This window comes from Thermobia domestica, chromosome 5 (genome assembly GCF_964235325.1).
Source record: "Thermobia domestica chromosome 5, izTheDome1.hap1.1, whole genome shotgun sequence".
NCBI lineage: Eukaryota > Metazoa > Arthropoda > Insecta > Zygentoma > Lepismatidae > Thermobia > Thermobia domestica.
The window spans coordinates 36,059,714-36,083,414 of record NC_137458.1 but is presented as its reverse complement, the minus strand read 5'-3'; the positions used below and the strand labels follow the sequence as shown (position 1 = coordinate 36,083,414).

The 23,701-nt window shown below is 36.2% G+C and overlaps 1 protein-coding gene across 2 annotated transcripts in view; it reads left to right on the top strand.

Moving 5' to 3' along the window:
• Positions 1-23,218, top strand: part of LOC145685857 (KRAB domain-containing protein 2-like) — a 110,668-nt gene extending 87,450 nt beyond the window's left edge. Inside the window, exons 1-2 of one of the 2 annotated variants that reach the window (XM_081758495.1) lie at positions 19,285-20,973; positions 22,215-23,218. In XM_081758495.1, the coding sequence (XP_081614621.1) occupies positions 19,634-20,973; positions 22,215-22,437 (1,563 nt within the window). In that variant the 5' untranslated portion in view covers positions 19,285-19,633 and the 3' untranslated portion in view covers positions 22,438-23,218. Of the gene's footprint in view, positions 1-19,284; positions 20,974-22,214 lie in introns of those variants that run through there. The other variant, XR_014131495.1, reaches the window with a different exon arrangement.
• The last annotated feature ends 483 nt before the right edge of the window (positions 23,219-23,701 follow it).

Below are 23,701 nucleotides of genomic sequence, written 5' to 3'. Positions count from 1 at the left end.
ATAAATCACAAATTTTGCGTTATTGCGCTGACGCAAACCGTTAAGGAATGACAGGTATAGTCAAATACTATGATCAAACAAACAATATTAAATTAAAGTACTAACTTTTTTTTTGCGTAGTTATCTAAGTTTATACGTAAATTGTCGTATGTAACTTTTCTTTCTAAAATATAAGTTAAAACATCTGGCAACTCTGTTTGGAATTCCTCTAGTATCTCCCTCTGGTGGCGCTTGTAGTGACAATATTTGTTTTACCTATCACACGCAAGTGAAATAAGATAAAACAATTCCTTTTTATTGTATATAAAATAAACAGTGCATTATTTTATATTTGTGGATAACCAAAATCAATTCCTCTCGCGTGTGAAATACTATACGTAAATATTGTTTCTACATTCTTAACAGGAAATATCTATCTATTTTATAGGAAGATAAAGTACAGAAAATGTATCTAACATGCGACACTACACTACGACTTATTTCTTACACTTGAATATTTGTTCAGGTGGCTTATATATAGGATGAACCACTTAAAGTGATTCCTCTTATTAACTTCAAAATTAATTGTCAGAAATAAAATGAAATTTTGTACCAAGCAAATATCTGAAGGGGGAAAAGTTTGACATAATCGACAATACCACCAAGTTAACATTGTCTCCATCTCAATATAAAGTTTCTTTTTATCAATAGTACTACGTCAGATTATTAAATATTTCAAATCTACATGTAAAACGAAACCTTAAAATACTGCACTTCCATTCAGTGTTGCCAAGTAAGAATGCTACAGTATCACAAATATGCACATTTCGGAGGGCTTTACAACAGTAATAAAGTAACTGAGATGAACGAGGCGGTGCATATCTAAAGTAATTTAGAGTCGGATACCATGATCATGATGTGACGCATTTCGGATAAATAGGAACAACGTTCCAAGAAATCAAAATTTAATTTTTTATATAGGCTTTATTTCAAAATAATGCTAAGATAAGTATCGTATGTAAGGAGTTAGATGGTTTCCAACCGATAATATAATGTCGTTTACAGCAATTTGATATCACAAACCATTCCGTAGATATGATAAACATTGGTAGTTTGCAACACTGCTTAAAATGACTAATTTCTAGGAAATGTTTAAAATGATCATTGCTTTCTTTTGTATCAATGTATAACATTACAGCGATACTATTTGATATACAGTCTGTTAAGTAAGACCGTGGTCGGGTTAATAAGAGAAACATCTATTTGACAGCAAATGAAACCATATACATACATCAGATAAGCACAAAAGAAAAATGCATGTACAATGGATAACAGAGCGTCAATAATGGCTTGGTATTTCCAAGGTATGCTTGCAACCAAATTTTCCGCATATTCGCGTGGAAGAGATCTCCAAATGCGTCGAATTTGCGTTGACAGCTGGGTTAAAGTGAAGACCCGTTTGCCTTGAAGCTTCAGCTTGATGTATGACCAGACATTTTCGATGGAATTAGCGTCAGGTGACTGCGAGGGTCAATCTAGTACCTGCACACGTTTCTCCCTTTTCCAATAGCTGCAGAATTTGCTGCAGTGCTTAGGATCATTGTCCTCCTGTAGTATTCAATTTTCATTTTTGTCGATGAACCAACGTCTGGCAGTCGGTAGCATACATCTTTGATAGATTTGTAACATCTTCGGTGCATTTGAAGTACTGGTAAACACATGCAACGTGCCGAAACCCAATTTTCAGAAACACTTCCAAATATCCACTTTTATGAGTTGTTTCAGAGTCCGTTGGACCAATTTGTTGGCGCCAGTTGACCAGCCCTTTGTCTGCTTACATAACTCCACACAGAAGATTCGTCGGTAAAAATTACGTTGTCCACTCGTGGCCCAAGTTGTCCTTTGCCCACGCCAGTCGTTCATGACATGCTTTTCACTTAATAAAGGTTTCTTCACTGTTGCTGGATATTTAACGTTATGCGACCGGAGATGCATTCTAATAGTTACGCGCGACACATCGTAGCCCTTTAGCTTTAATTTTGCATTCGCTTGACGCAATGTTAAGGCTGGAGTTGATAATCATTTTTGCCACTTGCGGAGTCACTTTCCCGTTTTGACCCACATTCTTGAAATTCATCCACTTTCTTCTCCACTTTATAGCGATTTATTCACTTTTGTACAAACGACTTAGAGTTCTTCATATATTTTGCCGCCGCGGCGTAACTCATATTCGGCCCTCTGGGGTGACTACAGAGAAACACAGCTTCAAAACTCGATGCGTAAGCTGCACTCATTGTTGTTGTTGTGTTTCTCGTTCACACATTCACATCAACCAATGCTTTCTGGACACTGCATGAAGCTCATAGGTTTCCTCTATTGGGTTGTGAAAGAACTACGGCGATATCTGTTACCAGCTGTATGTAATGCCGCTCACGCTCTTACTTAACAGACTGTATTACAATAATTTTAAGCTGTATTCTAACAATAGTGGTATCGTGTATGCCTAACTCATCTACAATCACGCGAATGCTTTTCCGAGGGTCTCCTTTCATGGTGTCTCCGAGGAACTTATCCGAAGATAATGTTAGTCAGTGTCCACAGGGCTCAATTTGGAATACTGTGTCACCGGAACAAAATTTGATAAATTAACGGCGAATGGTGCGTTCTTACACAAATAAACTGTTAATGTTTTGTAACAGATTGCTGTTCAGAAAGTCACAGTTTGAATTTGTAAAGAAAAATCACTCATAATTGTGTGTTTTCCTTGGTGTACCTTCATACGACCCGGTTTAATACAGCACTGCCTCCTGACTGTCTGACTACCCCAGCTTGTTTAGTGGATGATATTGAATTTGTGAAGTTGGATGCATGATCTCTTATTCCATCTCTGCGTTGTATTAGTGAGATGATTTTTTCCATCGGTCGTCGAAGTGGATTTTACATTTTCCCCAACCTAATAGTGCTAATGCTTAGGCTTCTTCGCTAAATTCACCTTCACTTTTTTGAATTTTAGTGACTAACTTAGAGCCAATAAAGAACATAAAGAACACCAAACGCTTAGAAAGTGAGACAGTGAAGAATACCAAACGTTTAGAAGATGAGACGATGAAGAACACCAAACGTTTAGATAGTGAGAGAATGAAGAACACCAAACGTTTAGAAGGTGAGAGAATGAAGAACACCAAACGTTTAGAAGGTGAGACAATGAACAACATCAAACGTTTAGAAGGGGAGACAATGAAGAACACCAAACGTTTAGAAAGTGAGACAATGAAGAACACCAAACGTTTAGAAAGTGAGACTATGAAGAACACCAAACATTTAGAAAGTGCTGCAGGTAGGATCTGCAAAATGCTACTAAATCTACTTATAATAATTCTTTTCAATATCTTTCATGTAGAGCAGTGGTTGCCAAAATTATTTAGCTTTTGAGCTACCTTACTGTTTTAAATCCTACTGCAGTAATTATAAAGAACTACAAACTTTATTTTTTAAAAAAACTTACATTCGTTTATTGCCTATAAACTTTCATTTGTAGCAAATATGAAATCAATTTTAATTAAACTATATATAATAAACAAGAAACTGAAATTGAATTGTACATAAGAAATAAATTGAAGTGTAGTTAGTAATAAACAACAAATATAATAACAGATTTTAAATCAGGCTTCTTAAATTTAATGGAAAGGATGGAACTCAAGAACTATAAAGCACTTCCAACTAATACTGCTTGATTGTTCATAATACAAAAGTCGCTGGATTTGTAAATAAGTCACCGAATCGTCATTTAAAAATCAGAAAAAAAGTCGCTAATTGGAAGTATTATTTTTGGTCGCCATTCTGGAAGTCGAATCCCATAGATGTAGCGACTTTTACCCATAATTGGCAACACTAATCAAGGTTAGCCGACCGGAGCGTTAACGCGATCTACCGAAAATCTCCCCTCGAGCTACTAGTAGTACGCGATCAACGGTTTGGCGATCACTGATATAGAGTATAAATTTGAATGCCCAACAATTATGACGTTATAACAGCACACTCAAATTTCTAGTCTATACAAAAGATTTGGGGAAAGTTATTAGTTTATTTGACGTAGCATTTTGTAGATACTACATGAGCTACTTTCTACATTATGATCATCTCCATTGTTTTTAAGCTATTCCGTACAATTAAAAAAGGGGAGAGTAAACTTAGTGGAAAGACCCAAAAGCTCCTCACTCCCACCCATTTTTTAAACTCAATGAATAACACTGATACAATAGAGAACATCTGATTATTAGAAACTGAGAGTCTAATATTTAAAAAATAAATGCATGTGCTAATTCCACAACTCATAGGTTACAGATAGATACAATTAAGTTTACATTTTTGTGTTTTTTAATATAAAAATTATTTTTTTGTTGCACTTTTGTCTTGACTCAGTAAAAAAATCTTCCTAACTACGGAAGTAAGACAAGATTGTACAGGAAATTTCAAATGTTACACTCTATATGGGAAGAGAACATGTTTGACGTGATTGTTTTGTTACATGGCACAAAACACCAGATGCATTACCAAGCAAGGGTAAAAGTGAGGGGAACGCGGGGGGACCTCGTCCTCCCACTTCCATAAAATATCTGTGGCATCCCCCCACTTACTAAAAAAATACAATAGGCAAAGATAGGCTCGGGGGCAGCGTGACGTCATTCGTCCCCCTATCTCTTCAAATCCACTTTTACTCCTGTTACCAAGCTGTACCAAGATATCCGAGTATGCTTTATTGTGGCAAGAGAAGTGAATATATTGGCCAATTGAAATCCCTCTCTGAGCACGGAAAACAATAGTGTAGTCTAGCTTATGGATTGTAGAGTTTCTCACAAATAAATTGATTTTCATAGAGCAGTTGAGTTTTTCTGTTGGAGACACGATCTCATTTGAGCCATCCTTTATTTTGTAACAAACCTTAAAAGCCCGAATATAATGTGAAGAGATCCTGCTCCATACCCCAATTCATCTTCAGTATCACGAAGCCATGCCAACAGATCAATCCGGAGACTATGAGATATGTGCAGAGAGCGGGATAATCCTTAAAGCCTGTGCCGTGCAATGAGGAGGATTACCATATACATCAGCAGAACAAAACTGCTTTTTAGAAATTTTAATCCCGGCCTGTTTCTGAATGACGTCCATTTTTGTTGAACAGATCGTGCAAATTAGTGACCTTGCAGATGTTAGCGTAAACTTGGTTATCTTAAGAATTGATTATTCAAAAACATTAAAACAAACACCATTTCATTCATCACTCTCTAACTTTAAGTTTGTCTCAGCATGAAAAGCCTTAATTGAACCCTAATAGATGAAAATTACTCGCTGACTTTAGCTGAGTTGATTTTGAGTTTAATGTCCCTTCAAACAGTGACGTTATATGGTACTGATTAACGTGGAATTTGAACCACATGAGCTCCCTCCGGGAATCGAATCTCCCACACCAAAGCCGCGTATGTCCCTGAATTTAATATCGCAATATAACAAATTCTACTTTTTAGGGCTGAAGTTTGTAATAAAGGGGGAAATATCAGAATTGATTTTACTTGTATTATAATTACATAGGGTACTATACTCACTAGAAATAGAGTAACAATATTCATAAGTGCCTCTTGCATTTTTTTTTTTTTAAAGTTTGAAATTTAGTAATTTTTGCAAGTGATATCTGGTGGGACAGGGAATTACTTTTACAGAATATACTCTATATAAGAGAAAACTACAGTAAAGATTTCAACTTTGATATTTAACTGTGAACAAAGTTATGTTTAAAAAAAATGCACGGAAAACATAGGTTTACGCTACCCTGAACCATTTCTTTCTGTACTAAATAGTTTACAAACATAAAGATTAATGATTTAAGTTATTTCTATTTTAATAATGAATGTCTTACACTTTAGAACAGGGATGCAAGTAAGCAACAAAATTTTACTCGCCCAAGAAAAAAGATACTAGCAGACATTCCATAATAGAAATCATTTACTTACCTGCGGTAAGATATTAAGTACTCGCCCGCACCGCTGAACCACTCGCCCGGGTTATTTGCATCCCTACTTTAGAATAAGCTTACAATATTCAAATAAAAAAGTTAATTTAGAAAAACTAAATAAAATTTGTTACCAATCACAAAAAAGAGCATTGGAAAACCTGAAGTTTTAATATGAGTTTGAGGGAGACGAAAAAATTAAAGATGTGCTGAACACTTGGGTTCAAAGCAGAGTTGCCAACCTCAGAGAACAAAATTATCAATTTTCGTCGTTAAAATTATCGCATATTACAAAAATCGTGATAATTGTAGAAACAACTAAAATACTACTAATAATAGCAATAATATATAATAAACTTATCTAATATTCTTCAGTTTCGAACTCTAAATCGGCGCCACTGATCTCACCATTTTTTAAAAATCCTTATTAACATTACTCTGAAGAACAACAATATTTCCATCTCCTCGTCATCGTAACTTAATTTAAAGAATTGATGCAGGGTTGCCATTTGTCAATTCTCAAATCGTTATTGATTCATTTGAGCGGAAATGACTGCTAAAAACCTTGGTGTGTGAGTTTTATAATTATTTATTGCATATCTACAATTTATTTGCACATTCAAAAACTGTAAAAAAGAAAAAAAGTATGCGTTCTAAAATTATGGTATATCTATTATTTCAAGAGCATTATCGTATATAGCATTAAATCTTAAATTATCGTAAATTCACCTATTATTGCGAGGGCATTATTGTATATAGCATTAACGCTTAAATTATCATATGGTTGGCAAGTCTGGTCCAAATGTATTAAATATTTAGTCTTATTTCGGACAGGGCACAAAACATTGAGAAGATGCCGGTGTCACAGAGACTTTTTACCGCTGGAAACTTTTATCCCCTGGAAATCTTTACCCCCTTGTCGGTTTGTGGTAATTTCAAAGGAAAAGTCAAAAGTCACATTAAAAAATTATGTCATTGAATGTGATCTCTCAGTGTAAGCACTCACTTTGGCCAAGATGGCTTTAAATCCGAAGATTTGGTAGGGGAGTAATAATTTACTAGGTAATTTTATCCCCCTGTCAGTTATTAGTTACTTCAAAGACAAACTCAAATGTTACATTATAAATTGATACCATTCCGTAATATCTCTTAACAGACACAATCACTTTGTGCAAGATTGCTTTAAATCCGAAGAGTTGGTAGGGGGTAATAATTTCCTAGGAAATTATTACCCCCGGTCGGTTATTGGTTTCTTCAAAGAGAATGTTAAATGTTACATTATAAGTTGATTACACTCTGTAGTATCTCTTGGCAGACTCAGTTACTTTGGACAAGATGGCTTTAAATCCGATGATTTGTTAAGGAGGTAATAATTTCCTAGGAATTTTTTTTACCCCCCTGTCGGTTATTAGTTACTTCAAAGACAAACTCAAATGTTACATTATAAATTGATACCATTCCGTAATATCTCTTAACAGACACAGTCACTTTGGGCAAGATTGCTTTAAATCCGAAGAGTTGGTAGGGGGTAATAATTTCCTAGGAAATTTTTACCCCCCTGTCGGTTATTGGTTATTTCAAAGACAAGCTCAAATGTTAAATCATAAATTGCTATCATTCCATGTTGTCTGTTAACGGAGGCACTCACTTTGGTCAAGATGACTTAATATATGAAGATTTGATAGGAGGGTAATAATTTCCTGAGAAATTTATATTCCCTGTCGGTTTTTGATTACTTCAAGACCAATTGAAATGTTACATTATAAATTTATATTATTTCGTGTTATGTCTTAACAGACGCACTCACTTTGGCCAAGATTGCTTTGTATCCGAAAATTTGAGAGGGGGTAATATTTCCTTAGGGAATTTATACCCCCTTATCAGTTCTTGGTTATTTTAAAGACAAAATCTAATGTTGCTTTATAAATTGATATTATACCCTGGTGTCTGTTAACAGACGCACTGACTGTCGGTAAGATGTCTTTATATCAGAAATTTTATAGGGGGTACTTTTTCCCTAGGGAATTTATACTCTTGTATTGGTTCTATGCTATTTCAAGAATAAGGTCAAATTTGTACATTATAAATTGATGTTACATAGTTTTACGTCTTAACATACGCACTCACTTTGGTGACGATGAAGAATGGTTTTATTTTCGGAAAGTTCATAGGGAGATAATATATAAAGAAAGCTAAAACATATTTTTATTTTTAATTAGATGTTGAAATACCAAATTAGATGACTGGAGTTTAATAGAGTCCGAAAATGTACACGTTTTTATAAGATAATTTTCACCAGTATTCTTCGCTTCCACTTCGAAATTTAAAAATCGTTTCTTTGTGGTATCTTACGTCTCAGATCCTATGTACTGACCAAGCTTTAAGTTTTCACCTGGGGGACGCGGTGGCTCAGTGGTAGAGCGTTCACCTCCGGTGCTTGGGGTCACTGGTTCGATCCCAGCTCGCGTCGTGTGGAATTTCTGGAGGACAAACACCGTGCTCGTGGGTTTCCTCAGGATTATCTCGTTTCCTCCCACTTTCTTCATTTCATTCATTTCTCATAATCACCATCTAATTTAGCCTAACTGGCATAACCGTGGTACGTAAAACTAAAAGATTTCATTTCATTTTTTCTTAAGACATCCTCGTCAAACAGCAAATCACGTGTAAAACTGGAAAAGCAATAATTTCCTAGGAAAACATTACCAACTATCAAATTTGGGGTTATGAAGTCAAATTTTCGGACATAAAGCAATCTTGCCCAGAGTGATTGCGTCTGTTAAGAAAAAACACGGAGTAGCATCAATTTAAAATATAACAATTGATATTGTCTTTGAAGTAACCAAGAACCGACAGGCGGTATGAATATCTTAGGAAAATATTACCCACTATCAAATTTTCGGACATAAAGTCATATTGACCAAAGTGAGTGCCTCGCTAACAAACAACACAGAGTGGTAATAATTTATAATGTAACATTTGATGTGTTTGAAGTAACCAAAACTCGATATGAGGGTATAATTTCCTAGGAAATTATTACCCCCCTACCACATCTTCGGATTTAAAGCAATCTTGCCCAAAGTGACTGTGTCTGTTAAGAGATACTATGGAGTGGTATCAATTTATAATCTATCATTTCAGTTTGTCTCCTAGGAAATTATTACCCCCCTACCAAATCTTCGAATTTAAAGCCATCTTGTTCAAAGTGACTGTGTCTGTTAACACATACTACGGAGTGGTATCAATATATATGTAACATTTAACATTCTCTTTGAAGTAACCAATAACTAACAGGGAGGGTAATAATTCCTAGAAAATTTTTATCCCCTACCAAATCTTTGGATTTAAAGCCATCTTACCCAAAGTGACTGTGTCTGTTAAGATATACTATGGAGTGGTATCAATTTATAATGTATCATTTCAGTTTGTCTCCTAGGAAATTATTACTCCCCTACCACATCTTCGGATTTAAAGCAATCTTGCCCAAAGTGACTGTGTCTGTTAAGAGATACTATGGAGTGGTATCAATGTATAATGTATCATTTCAGTTTGTCTCCTAGGAAATTATTACCCCCCTACCACATCTTCGGATTTAAAGCAATCTTGCCCAAAGTGACTGTGTCTGTTAAGAGATACTATGGAGTGGTATCAATGTATAATGTATCATTTCAGTTTGTCTCCTAGGAAATTATTACCCCCCTACCACATCTTCGGATTTAAAGCAATCTTGCCCAAAGTGACTGTGTCTGTTAAGAGATACTATGGAGTGGTATCAATTTATAATGTATCATTTGTTTGTCTCCTAGGAAATTATTACCCCCTACCAAATCTTCGAATTTAAAGCCATCTTGTCCAAAGTGACTGTGTCTGTTAACAGATACTACGGAGTGGTATCAATATATATGTAACATTTAACATTCTCTTTGAAGTAACCAATAACCGGCAGGGGGGTAATAATTCCTAGAAAATTTTTACCCCCTACCAAATCTTTTTATTTAAAGCCATCTTACCCAAAGTGACTGTGTTTGTTAAGAGATACTACGGAGTGGTATCAATTTATAATGTAACATTTCAGTTTGTCTCCTAGGCAATTATTACCCCCCTACCAAATCTTCGAATTTAAAGCCATCTTGTCCAAAGAGACTGTGTCTGTTAACAGATACTACGGAGTGGTATCAATATATATGTAACATTTAACATTCTCTTTGAAGTAACCAATAACCGACAGGGGGGTAATAATTCCTAGAAAATTTTTACCCCCTACCAAATCTTTTTATTTAAAGCCATCTTACCCAAAGTGACTGTGTTTGTTAAGAGATACTACGGAGTGGTATCAATTTATAATGTAACATTTCAGTTTGTCTCCTAGGCAATTATTACCCCCCTACCAAATCTTCGAATTTAAAGCCATCTTGTCCAAAGAGACTGTGTCTGTTAACAGATACTACGGAGTGGTATCAATATATATGTAACATTTAACATTCTATTTGAAGTAACCAATAACCGACAGGGGGGTAATATTCCTAGAAAATTTTTACCCCCTACCAAATCTTCGGATTTAAACCCATCTTACCCAAAGTGACTGTGTCTGTTAAGAGATACTATGGAGTGTATCTGTTTATAATGTATCGTTTGAGTTTGTCTTTGAAGTAACCAATAACCGACAGGGGGTAAAAATTTCCTAGGAAATTATTACCCCCCTACCAAATCTTCGAATTTAAAGCCATCTTGTCCAAAGTGACTGTGTCTGTTAACAGATACTACGGAGTGGTATCAATATATATGTAACCTTTAACATTCTCTTTGAAGTAACCAATAACCGACAGGGGGGGGGTAATAATTCCTAGAAAATTTTTACCCCCTACCAAATCTTTGGATTTAAAGCCATCTTACCCAAAGTGACTGTGTCTGTTAAGAGATACTATGGAGTGGTATCAATTTATAATTTATCATTTCAGTTTGTCTCCTAGGAAATTATTACCCCCATAACCAAATCTTCGGATTTAAAGCCATCTTGTCCAAAGTGACTGTGTCTGTTAAGAGATACTATGGAGTGTATCTGTTTATAATGTAACATTTGAGTTTGTCTTTGAAGTAACCAATAACCGACAGGGGGTAAAAATTTCCTAGAAAATTACACCCTCCATTCCAAAAGAAACCGAACTTTTGAAAACAAATAATACCACTAGTGCCATCTGTTGTAATATTTTACCGGTAGATGGCGTAGTCCCTCATTGACAACTGGTATAAATGTCATGACATTTGGATGCACGGCAACAAAGTTATTGCGTTTCAACTGTCAGTGTGTTGTGTACATCGGTCGGAAAATGAGTTTCAAACAACGAGCTGCAATTGAGTTTTGTGTTAAACTGGGTAAAACTTTTAGAGAAACGCACCAAATGCTACAAAATGCATATGGTGATGAGTGTCTATTCCGTACGCAAGTTTACGAGTGGTTCAGGCGATTCAAATCGGGTAGAGAGACGCTGGATGATGATGAAAGATCAGACCGTCCCAGAACCGGATTATCGGAAGAAAACATCGAAAAAGTGCGTGAATTCATCAAACATAACAAAAAATCGTCGGTGAAAGTTATTGAAATGGAATTAGGCATTCCTCAAACAACCGCATTTTGACCGAAGTTTTGGGCCTTAAGAAGGTTAATTCGCGTTTTGTACCACACAAACTCACCGAAGTTCAAAAAGTTGATCGAATTGCGCATTGTAAAGACATCGTTAAAAGTGCTCGGCAGGATCGAAACTTCTTGAAATCGATTGTAACTGGTGACGAGACGTGGTGTTTTGAATATGAGTCCGAAACAAAGCGGCAAAGTGCTGAATGGAGAGCGCCGGATGAAGGAACACCCAAAAAAAAGTCGCTTGGTGAAGTCAAAAGTTAAGGTGATGCTGATTTGTTTTTACGATTCAAAAGGAATTATCCACAAATAATTTGTTTGGCCCGGCCAGACAGTCACTGGAGAGTTTTACTTGGGCGTCATGAAGCGTTTGCTGGCAAGAATTCGTCGTATTCGGCCCGAATATCGCGAAATCGGCAGTTGGACTCTTTTGGACGATAATGCACCATCACATCGTTCGCGACTTGTAATTGAATTTTTGGTCAAAAGTCACATTATTCGGTTGCATCATCCGCCCTATTCACCAGATCTCGCTCCGTGCGATTTCTATCTGTTCCCGAAACTGCATTTGGCGATGAAAGGAAAGTGGCACGAATCGATTGATGCCATTGAGAAGGCGACAACCGCCGTCCTAAAGACCATTCCAATAAAGGACATGGAGAAGTCGTTTGACAACTTGTTGGAGCGTGCAAATATGTGTATCGATGCAGAAGGGGAATATATTGATTAATAAAAATGATTTGTTCCAACATGTACATTGCTTTTTTGTTTTTTTAAAACGTTCGGTTTCTTTTGGAATGGAGGGTGTATTACCCCCCTACCAAATCTTCGAATTTAAAGCCATCTTGTCCAAAGTGACTGTATCTGTTAACAGATACTACGGAGTGGTATCAATATATATGTAACATTTAACATTCTCTTTGAAGTAACCAATAATCGACAGGGGGGGGGTAATAATTCCTAGAAAATTTTTACCCCCTACCAAATCTTTGGATTTAAAGCCATTTTACCCAAAGTGACTGTGTCTGTTAAGAGATACTATGGAGTGGTATCAATTTATAATCTATCATTTCAGTTTGTCTCCTAGGAAATTATTACCCCCCTACCACATCTTCGAATTTAAAGCCATCTTGTCCAAAGTGACTGTATCTGTTAACAGATACTACGGAGTGGTATCAATATATATGTAACATTTAACATTCTCTTTGAAGTAACCAATAACCGACAGGGGGGGGGTAACAATTCCTAGAAAATTTTTACTTCCTACCAAATCTTTGGATTTAAAGCCATCTTACCCAAAGTGACTGTGTCTGTTAAGAGATACTATGGAGTGGTATCAATTTATAATCTATCATTTCAGTTTGTCTCCTAGGCAATTATTAGCCCCCTACCACATCTTCGAATTTAAAGCCATCTTGTCCAAAGTGACTGTGTCTGTTAACAGATACTACGGAGTGGTATCAATATATATGTAACATTTATCATTCTCTTTGAAGTAACCAATAACCGACAGGGGGGTAATAATTCCTAGAAAATTTTTAGCCCCTACCAAATCTTTGGATTTAAAGCCATCTTGCCCAAAATGAGTGCATACACTGAGAGATCACATTCAATAATATGACTTTTTAATGTAATTTCTGACTTTTCCTTTGAAATTACCAGAAACCGACAAGTAGGTAAAGATTTCCAGGGGGTAAAACTTGCCAGGGGTAAAAATTCCCTGTGACACCGGCACAATGATGGAATAAGATAAAGAAGTTAAAGCAAGTATGGAGAAGAATTATTGACCTCAAAAGGAGATTCGGAAACAACAAACATTCATTCAAATTTTATGTGGGGGATGGATTCCATTTTAGGCTCTTTTTCTTCTCCCTGGTGGATTTTTCTTAAAACTGAAAAGCCAGAGAGAAAAAGGTTTTGTTTTAAATGTCTGTGCTGAGACGTACTGCGCCAATGCGAACCGACCCGAGTCGTATTATTGAGTGTGAAAACATCCCTGGAGTTTTGGGTACTCTGTACACACTCGTGTAAATAGATTGTAATAGGCAATTCTAGGTATTTTGTTGCAGCCTAGAAAATTGTTTACATAATTTATAACGTTATGGTAACGGACCATCAAACTTTCTGCACGATATGAATGGTCTTGAGTACAGCTTTTAGTTTGTTTAATAGTATTTTATGAGGATCGAACGGTCTCTTTCCAACATTGTCATTTTGTTTATTGTTATCGTATTGTTTGAAAACAAATCACAAGAAAATGAAGAATTTTAGAAGAATAACCCCGAACAATGAAGAAACCTTATATTTACATTGTTTTGTATGTGTATTAATAAAAAAAATGAGAGTAGAGTTAAAATTATTTCGTGGAAAGTGATAAATTATTCATAAAACTTAAATACAAATCCTTTATAATCAGCTTTTGCTATTTTTTTTAAAAAAAAAGAGGAAAATGAAACATCAAGCCATGTGCATTAATACAAATCGGTATGCTAAGCTAATCAAAGTTTGATTTCCATAAGAAAAAAAAGAAAAAAAAGAAAAAAAAGATGGCAGAGTTTAAACTGAAACAGAGAATAGTAGTAATTCAGGTACTGCATTCATTCAGACTCAATTATATTCAACGTTTCAGAGTTGCTATTATAATTGAAATACAGACAAAGATCACTCTCCCTTGCGAAACACAAATACATAGAAAGTAATGGGTGTATGCTCAGGGGGGTTACATAACAGAGGACGAATATAATGGATACACATTTCTGTTGATTTAGATCCTTCTATGAGATCACTCAGCAAAGAGATGAAATAATAACCAATCACTGTTAGCTAATAGAAGGTCTCTGTAAATAGAATACATGATGCATATGCTATTGATCACATTTCATATGCATGATAGAGAAGAAAGAGTCCAGAATAGTGTACATAACGCTTGATATTATATAATTACCGACATATAGAAATAAACTAAAATATTGTATTTTATTGTATGTTAACTCCACAGAAGGATAGGAAAAAATGTTTATTCGCTTATAATAAATTAAGGTTTTGGGAGAGAATGTATATAATTTGCCTTTTCTCACCCAATTTATGAAGGGCAATTGGATGTTGTAAATTAGACGCTTTTATTGGTAATATAATTCTAGTAAAACTAATTAACTATCTCTATGGAATATGGAATCACAAGATTTAATGCCACCTTCACAAAAGTTCTCATTGACTTCTGTTTTTAGCCTTCTGGATCCAGTCTCCACTTTGGATTCCTATTTCCGCGAGATCTATGTTAATACGAGAATTGTCCTTATGCCTAGGTCTTCTTAATGGTATAACAGTTGAAACTGTGAAAATGTTTCTACTTTCTTCCATTCTTCTCAGACCTTTCCACCTGAGCCTCCTAAATTTAATAATTCTAGTGTTAGGTAAACGGTTAAAAAAAAAAGCACTTCCTCATTATGAAATTTCCATAATTTTCCATTCCTGTTTCACTTGATCCGAATATTCGCCTCACGATTTTAGTTTCAAATATTTTTAGTCTGTGTTCTTCTCTCAGAGTAAGCAACAATGTGTCGCAACCATATAGAACAACAAGCATAACTATCGTTTTACATATTTTAAGCTTCAAACTTTTGGACAGAATTCGCGAAGGAAAAAGTTTGAACTGAATAATAATACGAATTTCCTGCTTTTAGTCGACATTTAATTTCTTCGTGAATATAGTTTTGGTCTGTTAGTGATGATCTTAGATATTTGAAAATGTCCATATTGTCAAAAGTATTACCTGACATTTGCAGCATCACGGTTGTGGAGAATTTCCATGTACTTGTAGTTTGTTCTATATCTACTTCTAAATCCATGTTCCTGCAGGAGGTTAATAAAACCTCTGGATTTCTTTCTATTATCTTCATGTCATCTCATATCAAATTAACATCATCATCATAAGCCACAATCTGGTGAATATTATTCATCTCTAGGCTCTGGTTCAAATCTTTAATTTTCTTTATAGTGTTATAACGTATTCCAAAACAAAATTGAATAATAATGGCGACAACGCCTCTCCTTGTTTCAGGTCATTCTCGACGTGAAAGCTTTGGCCAAGTGCTTCACTATGAGGACTTTATTTTGAGTTTCATTTCAACAAATCTTTATTAATCTATCTTTCTGGGTATCTAATTCGACAAGAATATTGCACAATGTTTGCTTCCTAACCGAGTTGCAGCCAACACTCACCAAAAGTTACTGACAGAGAATAGATAATTTTTACAAGTTGAGTAATAAAATAGAGATTTAAAAAAAAATCTTACGAACGATAATAACTTGTGTTTTGAAGGGAAACTGGAACATTTGGTGTTCGACCAGTTTCTGGGAAGAAGCGGATCCAAGGGGAGGGCTATAGGGGCTATAACCCCTTCTTGACGCTTAGGTATACACTAGATAAAATGGGCCTCAATCGTACTTTCTGTACACTGGATAAAGCGGCAAACTATGGTTTAGCCCCCCTTGATCATATCCTGGATCCGCAGCTGCCTGGGGAGACAGATGATGTAAGTCCCGGACTGTTCCAACTAAACCGGGACGTCTGGAGGCACTAAACATACCACATGATAGTACACATCTAACATGCTATACATACGGTATGTATACAGTATATACACTGTAAGTTGAACCCAAGTTGAATAATTAAGCTATAACTAATTCAACTCACTTAAGAAAAATATTTCAAAATATCACCAATCCACAAACTAATTTGATTTAATCGGAAAAATTTTTTTTCAATGAATATATCCAAAACATCATAAGCAGTCAAGATATAATATATAGAGATATAATGTAATGAGCAGACAGTATACAAACAAACCTCATCCACATTGTACTAAAATATTCAGTTGAAGATGGTGCTTCAATTCAATGCTACTAGAATATCATTCTACAAGGACATAGAAAATACCATGCAATCTGGTATCGGACCAAGCGTCCAATCGTAGAAAGCACCATATGTAGCGAACGTAGATAGTTATCTGTAGAAAGATACGTACTGAAGACTGTAGGGGATATCTGTAGTGTTCATATACTGCACGACCTATGAAATGTTCATGTGCCCGCGTAGCGTAATCGCTAACACTCTTAGCTTTGGTGCGAATGGTCTTGGGTTCGTTTCTTCGTGGAAACAGTCGAAAAATTATAAAAGTTTTTTTTAGGCCAGTCATCTTAAGTGAGGTTTCCTGGGTTTTTCTCATTCACGCCAGGGAAATACCGGGATGATACCAAACACAATAGTCCCACGCCGCTTGCCCCCTTTTTCACTCCTTTCTGTCTTTCCAATTTTTCGAGCAGTGTGATCGTCCAGGGACGTTATTCCTCATACCTGACTGGCTAACACGGCCATAAATGCCGAAAGCATCGAAATTCAATTCCTAATCCTAGTATGAAATGTAAGGAAAGCAAGATGATACGTATTAAAAAGTTGAAACACGAACGTCTCACTACCGAATACTTCCCAAAGGATAGATAGAGCACATTTGTCTAGGATTGATTGATAGGCATCTGCAATTATTGTTCCAAGTACCAAGATGAGGGATTCCATGAGAAACAGGCCCACACCATAATTTCTCCATAGCCAAATTTTAACGAACAATGCAATTGAGTAAGTAGTACTCACCTGGGTTGCGACGTTGAGTTTATTTTGAGTTTAACGTCCCTTTCAGCAGCGAGGCTATATGAGACGTAGACCTACTGATTAACGTGGACTCCGAAACACTTGAGCTCCGCCTGGAATCGAACCGGGTCTTCCGCGCCAAAGGCGCGTACTCTAACCGCTTAGCCACGAAGGAGCTCTGGCTTGCGACGTGTCCACAACATGTAGCGTGATTTGTCACACCATACAATGGTCTTCCACTGCCGTAATATCCATTCGAGCCATATTTTGCACCACTGTAATCGGCATTGCTCATTCGCTTGTATGATCCTTAGCTTATGAGCAACAATTCGCCTATTGAATCCTAGTTCTAATACTTCATGAAGAATAATACATGTACTGGCATCACTTTCACATGCCAACCAAAACTCTCCAACGATTGCAGGGTCCAACGAATTTTGCCGTGTACTTTCATTGCGCGTCGAAGTAATAACCGGCTTCTATGACACAAGTTTTGTGGATTCCCTGATCGGGATTGCGCACTATCACTTCATATCATTCCCATTTTGCCTCTAGATTGTCCACGTAAGTTCTGGAATTTGGAGCAAATCGAACACATAATGACCGAATCAGTGGACTCCAATGATCATGCCCACTTCATCTTCATTTAACTCTCGCCATCCGACTGATTTCGACTACAAGCTTTCCTCAAGCACTTACTTTCCTTCTATCACTATACCTGATTAACTTGTGTAATCTAAACAAATCTAGTTGTCTTTTGGGGGATGTCCGGTTATTAATGTAATGTAGGTTATACCTATTATATCCCTCCTGAAGTTCAGTGCTGACTACATGATCTCCTGTGGGTGCCGAGGAATGAGCGAGTGTAGAGCCTTATCTCTACACAGCTAAGTCTTTGCAATATTTCAATCGATTGATCGATATTTTCAAATTTCATAATATCAATATCGAAATTATTACTGATGATGTAAGAGGGGACTAACCGTGCCTTCTGTAAAACGAGGGTGGGGGTAACTGATGCAAATCATTAATTAGCCGGTAATCGATGGAGCATTTAGATGGTGGTTGGTGATGCATTAATAGTGCTTGTGTTTGAACTTATTTGTGCGCTTGGCTGTACTTGCTGAAAGAAAGACTCTTCACATTCACAATAATCAAGGTCATGCATAGACAACAGACAGAGAGTGATAAGTTGTCCGTTTTGTACAGTGAGTCACCCGTAGCGGCCCCAAACAATCAGAAATTCCTGTCCCATCCCCAACTCCACGCCTCCATTCATTGATTTGTTAATTGAATCTTGGATGTTAGTGTTGCTTGCGTTGTTCTGTTGTGCTGTGCACATTTAGCAGATGCAGATAGATAGCAATTAATGGACAAGTTTATATATATATATATATATATATATATATATATATATATATATATATATATATATATATATATATATATATATATATATATATATATGTTGTATATATATTTATTGTATAATTTGTATTTATTGTGTATATATTTATTGTATAAATATACTGTATATTGTATATTTATTGTATAATTTGCTACTTGCTGTAAAGGTCATGTCTTTGCACTACATGCGATCTGATGCCATACACGTTGAAATTTTGACTCTAAGAAAAATTGTAAGAAATTTCCTAGCATCTACCCTATAGTGTACAGCAGGCCTAACAGTCTGCGCTCAGATTTTTTTTTTTTTTTTACAAGCTGGCGTTAATGATTGTCACTCGCCCCGGGTGCCAGTTGGGCATACTCCGATTCTATTATTGATTGATATATGGATTTTCCAGATAGTACTATATTCCTGCGGGAATGGGAGACCCGGGTTCGATTCCCGGCGGGAGCTCATGTGGTCCGGATTCCACGTTAATCAGTAGGTCCTGTCTCATATGGCCTCGCTGCTGAAAGGGATGTTAAAATCAATCAATCAATTCCCGAGGGAAGAAAAATTACTTAATAAATTAATTCTTGTATATGTTACCGTCAGAACCCGAAATTAGGTAAAACTAGAATTTCCTAGTTAAAACTAGTTTTCTCAAAGCCGTTTCGAAAGAACTAGTATTAACTAGTCAATACTAGAATTTACTATGTTAGTTAGGTAATTCTGGAATTAACGAAAAAGGCTATATAATGTGAATCATATACAGTTTTTACTAGTTAAAACTAGTTCTGACCAAAATGGATCAGTTAACAGTGTTTCTGCAAGTTCGGACTTGCTCCTACTGGGAAAGTATTGTTTTGTTTTCTCTAAGTCTGTTCGGAGCCTTTGTAAAGTGTGCAGGTGCGTCTCTCTTGTCGTGGCTACGCGTGTGTTAGTGTTTCGGGAAGTGTGAGGTGATTATTCATTGTAATGAGTCAGTCCGATAAAGAAACAATTTTGAAGGAAAGATTCTTCAAAGAAATTATTCGTTTGGAAAATGAAAAAGACAGTCACTATAATGCAATGACCAAGGACGTTTACAGTAAACTTTTAACTGAAGTTGAAGAGGCAAAATCTGCTGCAAAGAAAACACCTTTACAGTACAGACGTTTGAAACGGTTTAATGTTTTGGAAATTGGTGAAACAAAAAAACTGGTGTCGAATAGTGAGCCTGTGAAGTACTACTTACCTGCCGAGGAGATCTTTGATGTTATTGAAGCATCACATGTTGCTGTGGGACACGGAGGTCGAGATAGAATGAAAGCTGAAACTTCTAGGAAATATGCCAACGTTACGACTCAAATGATAAATATTTTTCTGTCAATGTGTGAAACATGTCAACGGAAGAAAAGTATGAAAAAGAAGGGCTTTGTTTCTAAGCCAATACTTCACACAGAAATGAACAGCCGATGTCAAGTGGACCTGATAGACATGCAAGCACACCCTGATCGTAAGTTCAAGTTTATCATGGTATACCAGGATCATCTGACGAAGTTTGTCTTACTGCGAGCGCTGCAAACCAAAAGAGCTGAAGAAGTAGCCTACCAACTGACAGACATATTTTTGACATTTGGTGCCCCCTGCATTTTACATTCTGATAATGGCAGAGAGTTTGTTAATTCTGTCATCAAGGAACTAACGACACTCTGGCCTGAGTTAAAGTTAGTCAACGGAAAGCCCAGGCACAGCCAAAGCCAAGGGTCAGTAGAACGGGCAAATCAAGATATAGAAAATATGCTTGCCTCGTGGATGCATGATAATAAAACAACAAACTGGTCAAATGGTCTCCGCTTTGTTCAGTTTATGAAAAATCGAGCTTATCATTCCGGAATAAAACAGTCTCCATACCGTGCGATGTTCGGCATTGAGCCAAGAGTAGGACTTACGACTTCAGCACTGTCATCAGATGTTCTCCAAAACATAAACGATGAGGACGACCTCGTGAGTATTATTGAGGACATGAATGAGCGCCTTAGTGAACATGAAACATTTGATGAAGGAGAAAATGAGGCTGGTCCTAGTGCGGTTGATATCACATCATCCAGGAAAGAAGCACGTGAAAATTTGTCAAAGCAGGCCAAGAAAATGAAACGTATCTCTGATGCCACCCATCCACCTGTTGAAGTGGGAGATAATGTCATAATACCAATCCCGGATGTGGACAGAGCAAAGGCGGATTTTCGGAATGTCATTGGAGTTGTTCTAGAAAAAAATGAAGATCTGCACAAGATTGGAACCAAGGATGGAAAGCTGGATAAATTATATTGCAGGTAAGTTTTCTGTCTTTTATGTGCTCCTTATTGATAGAATTTGTATTAACGTCCTAAACAAGCTAAGGAGCTTTTAACGACGGGACCTACAGGTTAAAGTATGATCCGAACCATTGCTCGGGTTTGTATCCGAGGCGGAGGGCTCCCAGCGGGATTTAGAGCCCGCGACCACGCCCGCAGAAGGCCTTAAGCATTTTCATTTAAGGCCTTTAAGCATCTCTGGTACGAGATAGCATATGGGAAGGAAGTTGGTTAAGGCCTAGTTTTATAGGCACTATCACATTCTTTGATTGGTATGAGAGGGATAAAAGCTGGAAATCCTCAGTCAGGATGGTGGGCCGCTGGACGCGAACTTGCGACCTTCCGAATGCGAAGCCAGCACTTTACCAACTGATCTATGGCCGCTCGGTAATTAAGAGCTATATTGTATATGTTAACGCTGTTGACTAAGCTCCCCACCACTTTCTTTTCTTTCTTTTTCTTAAGATTGTGGGAAGTTGTAGGTCACTATCACAATTTTGGATAGCAAGCAAGATAGAAATTAATAAGTCTGTGATCTGAAAGGATTATTCCTGTAAACAACTTATTTTTTTGTTTAGATTTTTGAGTAGTCAGCGTGTGACATCATTATTCACAGCTATTCAAATTTCTATACAGAAAGTAAATTGTTTACAGCGCTGATCCTTTTAGATCATAGAATTACTTAAATTCTGTCTTGCTTGCTTTCCAAAATGGTGATAGTGACCTACAACTTCTCACAATCTTCAAAAAACGGAAAAATTAATGGGGAGGAGTTTGGTCAAGTGTTTTATACGTATCTGTAATATTATTATTAACCGAAATAATGATGGATTCTTCACATCATTTTATGTCAAAATAATTTTCTGTTATAATGTCCATTATGTTTTTCCGGAACCGATTTAATAATGTGTAATCCATCTGTTGTTGTCTGCTGTGTACTCACCAGTAGATTGATAACATGTCACGAACTTGATCCCGGTAAAAGACTGTTGTTTAGCTTGTGAAACCGGTACTCGTGAAATGTGCTTTAGTGCATAGGCGTTTTTGTAGGAAATACGCAGATTAACTACCGGTGTTTCTCTGAAATACTAATTATGACGATGTGGAAATTGTGCGTTAAAATACATTATTATTTTGTTTTGAAAAGTCATTATTATTTTTTAATATAAGTGATTCAGGATTCCCACACCATGTGATTAAACAAAATGTGTCTGTTGTAGGTCTGAATTCGACATTTGCCACGAGCAGTTCCTGACACCAGTCGAAGTACCAGATACTGAAATTTCGTTGAGAACTGCAGCCAGGGAAGCAGCATTAACCCCACAAGGGTTCACACGTTGTGTGTGCAAGAAAGCATGTATTTCGAAAAGATGCTTGTGCAAGAAAAAAGGTTTTCTCTGCAACTCAAAATGCCATGATAGTTTACCTTGTGGTAACAAATAGAAACATTTCAGATGTTTTAGCAATAAAAACGTTTTTCTTTGTATTTCATAATAAATATACAATATTACGTCAGTAGATTTGCTTTGGCACCACCGAATTGAATAAGTAGTAGTGCAATAGTAGTGTGTATTTTACCTTGTGCTAACATACAAAAGCATTTCAGATATTTCTGCAAAACGGAAGTCTTTTCTGTGTATTTCTTAATAAATAAGTGTTTCTATAGAATTGTATTTGAACGACAAGGATTCACATGTTATGCATGCAAGAGGGCTTATATTTCGCAAGGTACTGCAAAAACAAAGGATTTCTATGATATTGTGAGTGCCATAATACTTTTTAGAAATATATAGAAACATTTATGATGTTTGTGCAAAAGAAAAGTTATTTCTAAGTGTCTTAAAATAAATACATTTCTTCAGGTTTCACTAGTAATATTGTATTTTAATGAAAATAAATAGTAAACTACGCATTCTTAATAAGCGTTGTCAATTTTACAATTCACTAGTTAATACTGAGTTAATACGAAAGGCTGACGAAACTAGTTTTAACTAGGGTATTCTGGTTTCAACAGATTTCGGGTTTTGACGGTAACACATTTCAGTTAATACTAGTTTTGACTAGTAATAACACGTTTTAACTAGAAGGAAAAATAGTAAAAACTAGAACTACCTAACTAACATCGTAAATTCTAGTATTGACTAGTTAATACTAGTTCTTTCGAAGCGGCTTTGAGAAAACTAGTTTTAACTAGGAAATTCTAGTTTTACCTAATTTCGGGTTCTGACGGTAACATATATAACAATTAGTGTACTAGGTAAGTTATTCTTAAGCTTTTAGCTTGTAGAGATAAAATTTTAATTTTTACCGATTGTGACTTCTCACAAGACCCACCACTCCACTTACTGTAGCTCCGTAAGTCAATGTCTTCCTTTTTTTTAAAAAAAAAAAAAAAAAAGTTTTTCTGATCACACTACAAGAGGAACACGTGTGCAAAGTTGTCGATTTTCTCCCGGAACATCCTATAAAATATCAACTTTTAATCTGTGCAATATTAGTGACGAGGATAGGTTTTCCACGGAACAGTAAAATACATTTTCCGCCAGTAATATGTTTTTCTTGGTTATTTCTATGTTTATTTATTGCCCTTATATTTATCATTGTCCTTTCTACACTTGACAAGAGAAAACAGAATCAAATCAGTGCTTGAAATCCATTTGATACCCTTTTGTATTTTGTATGCATAACGGTTCACCAACAAGCTCGC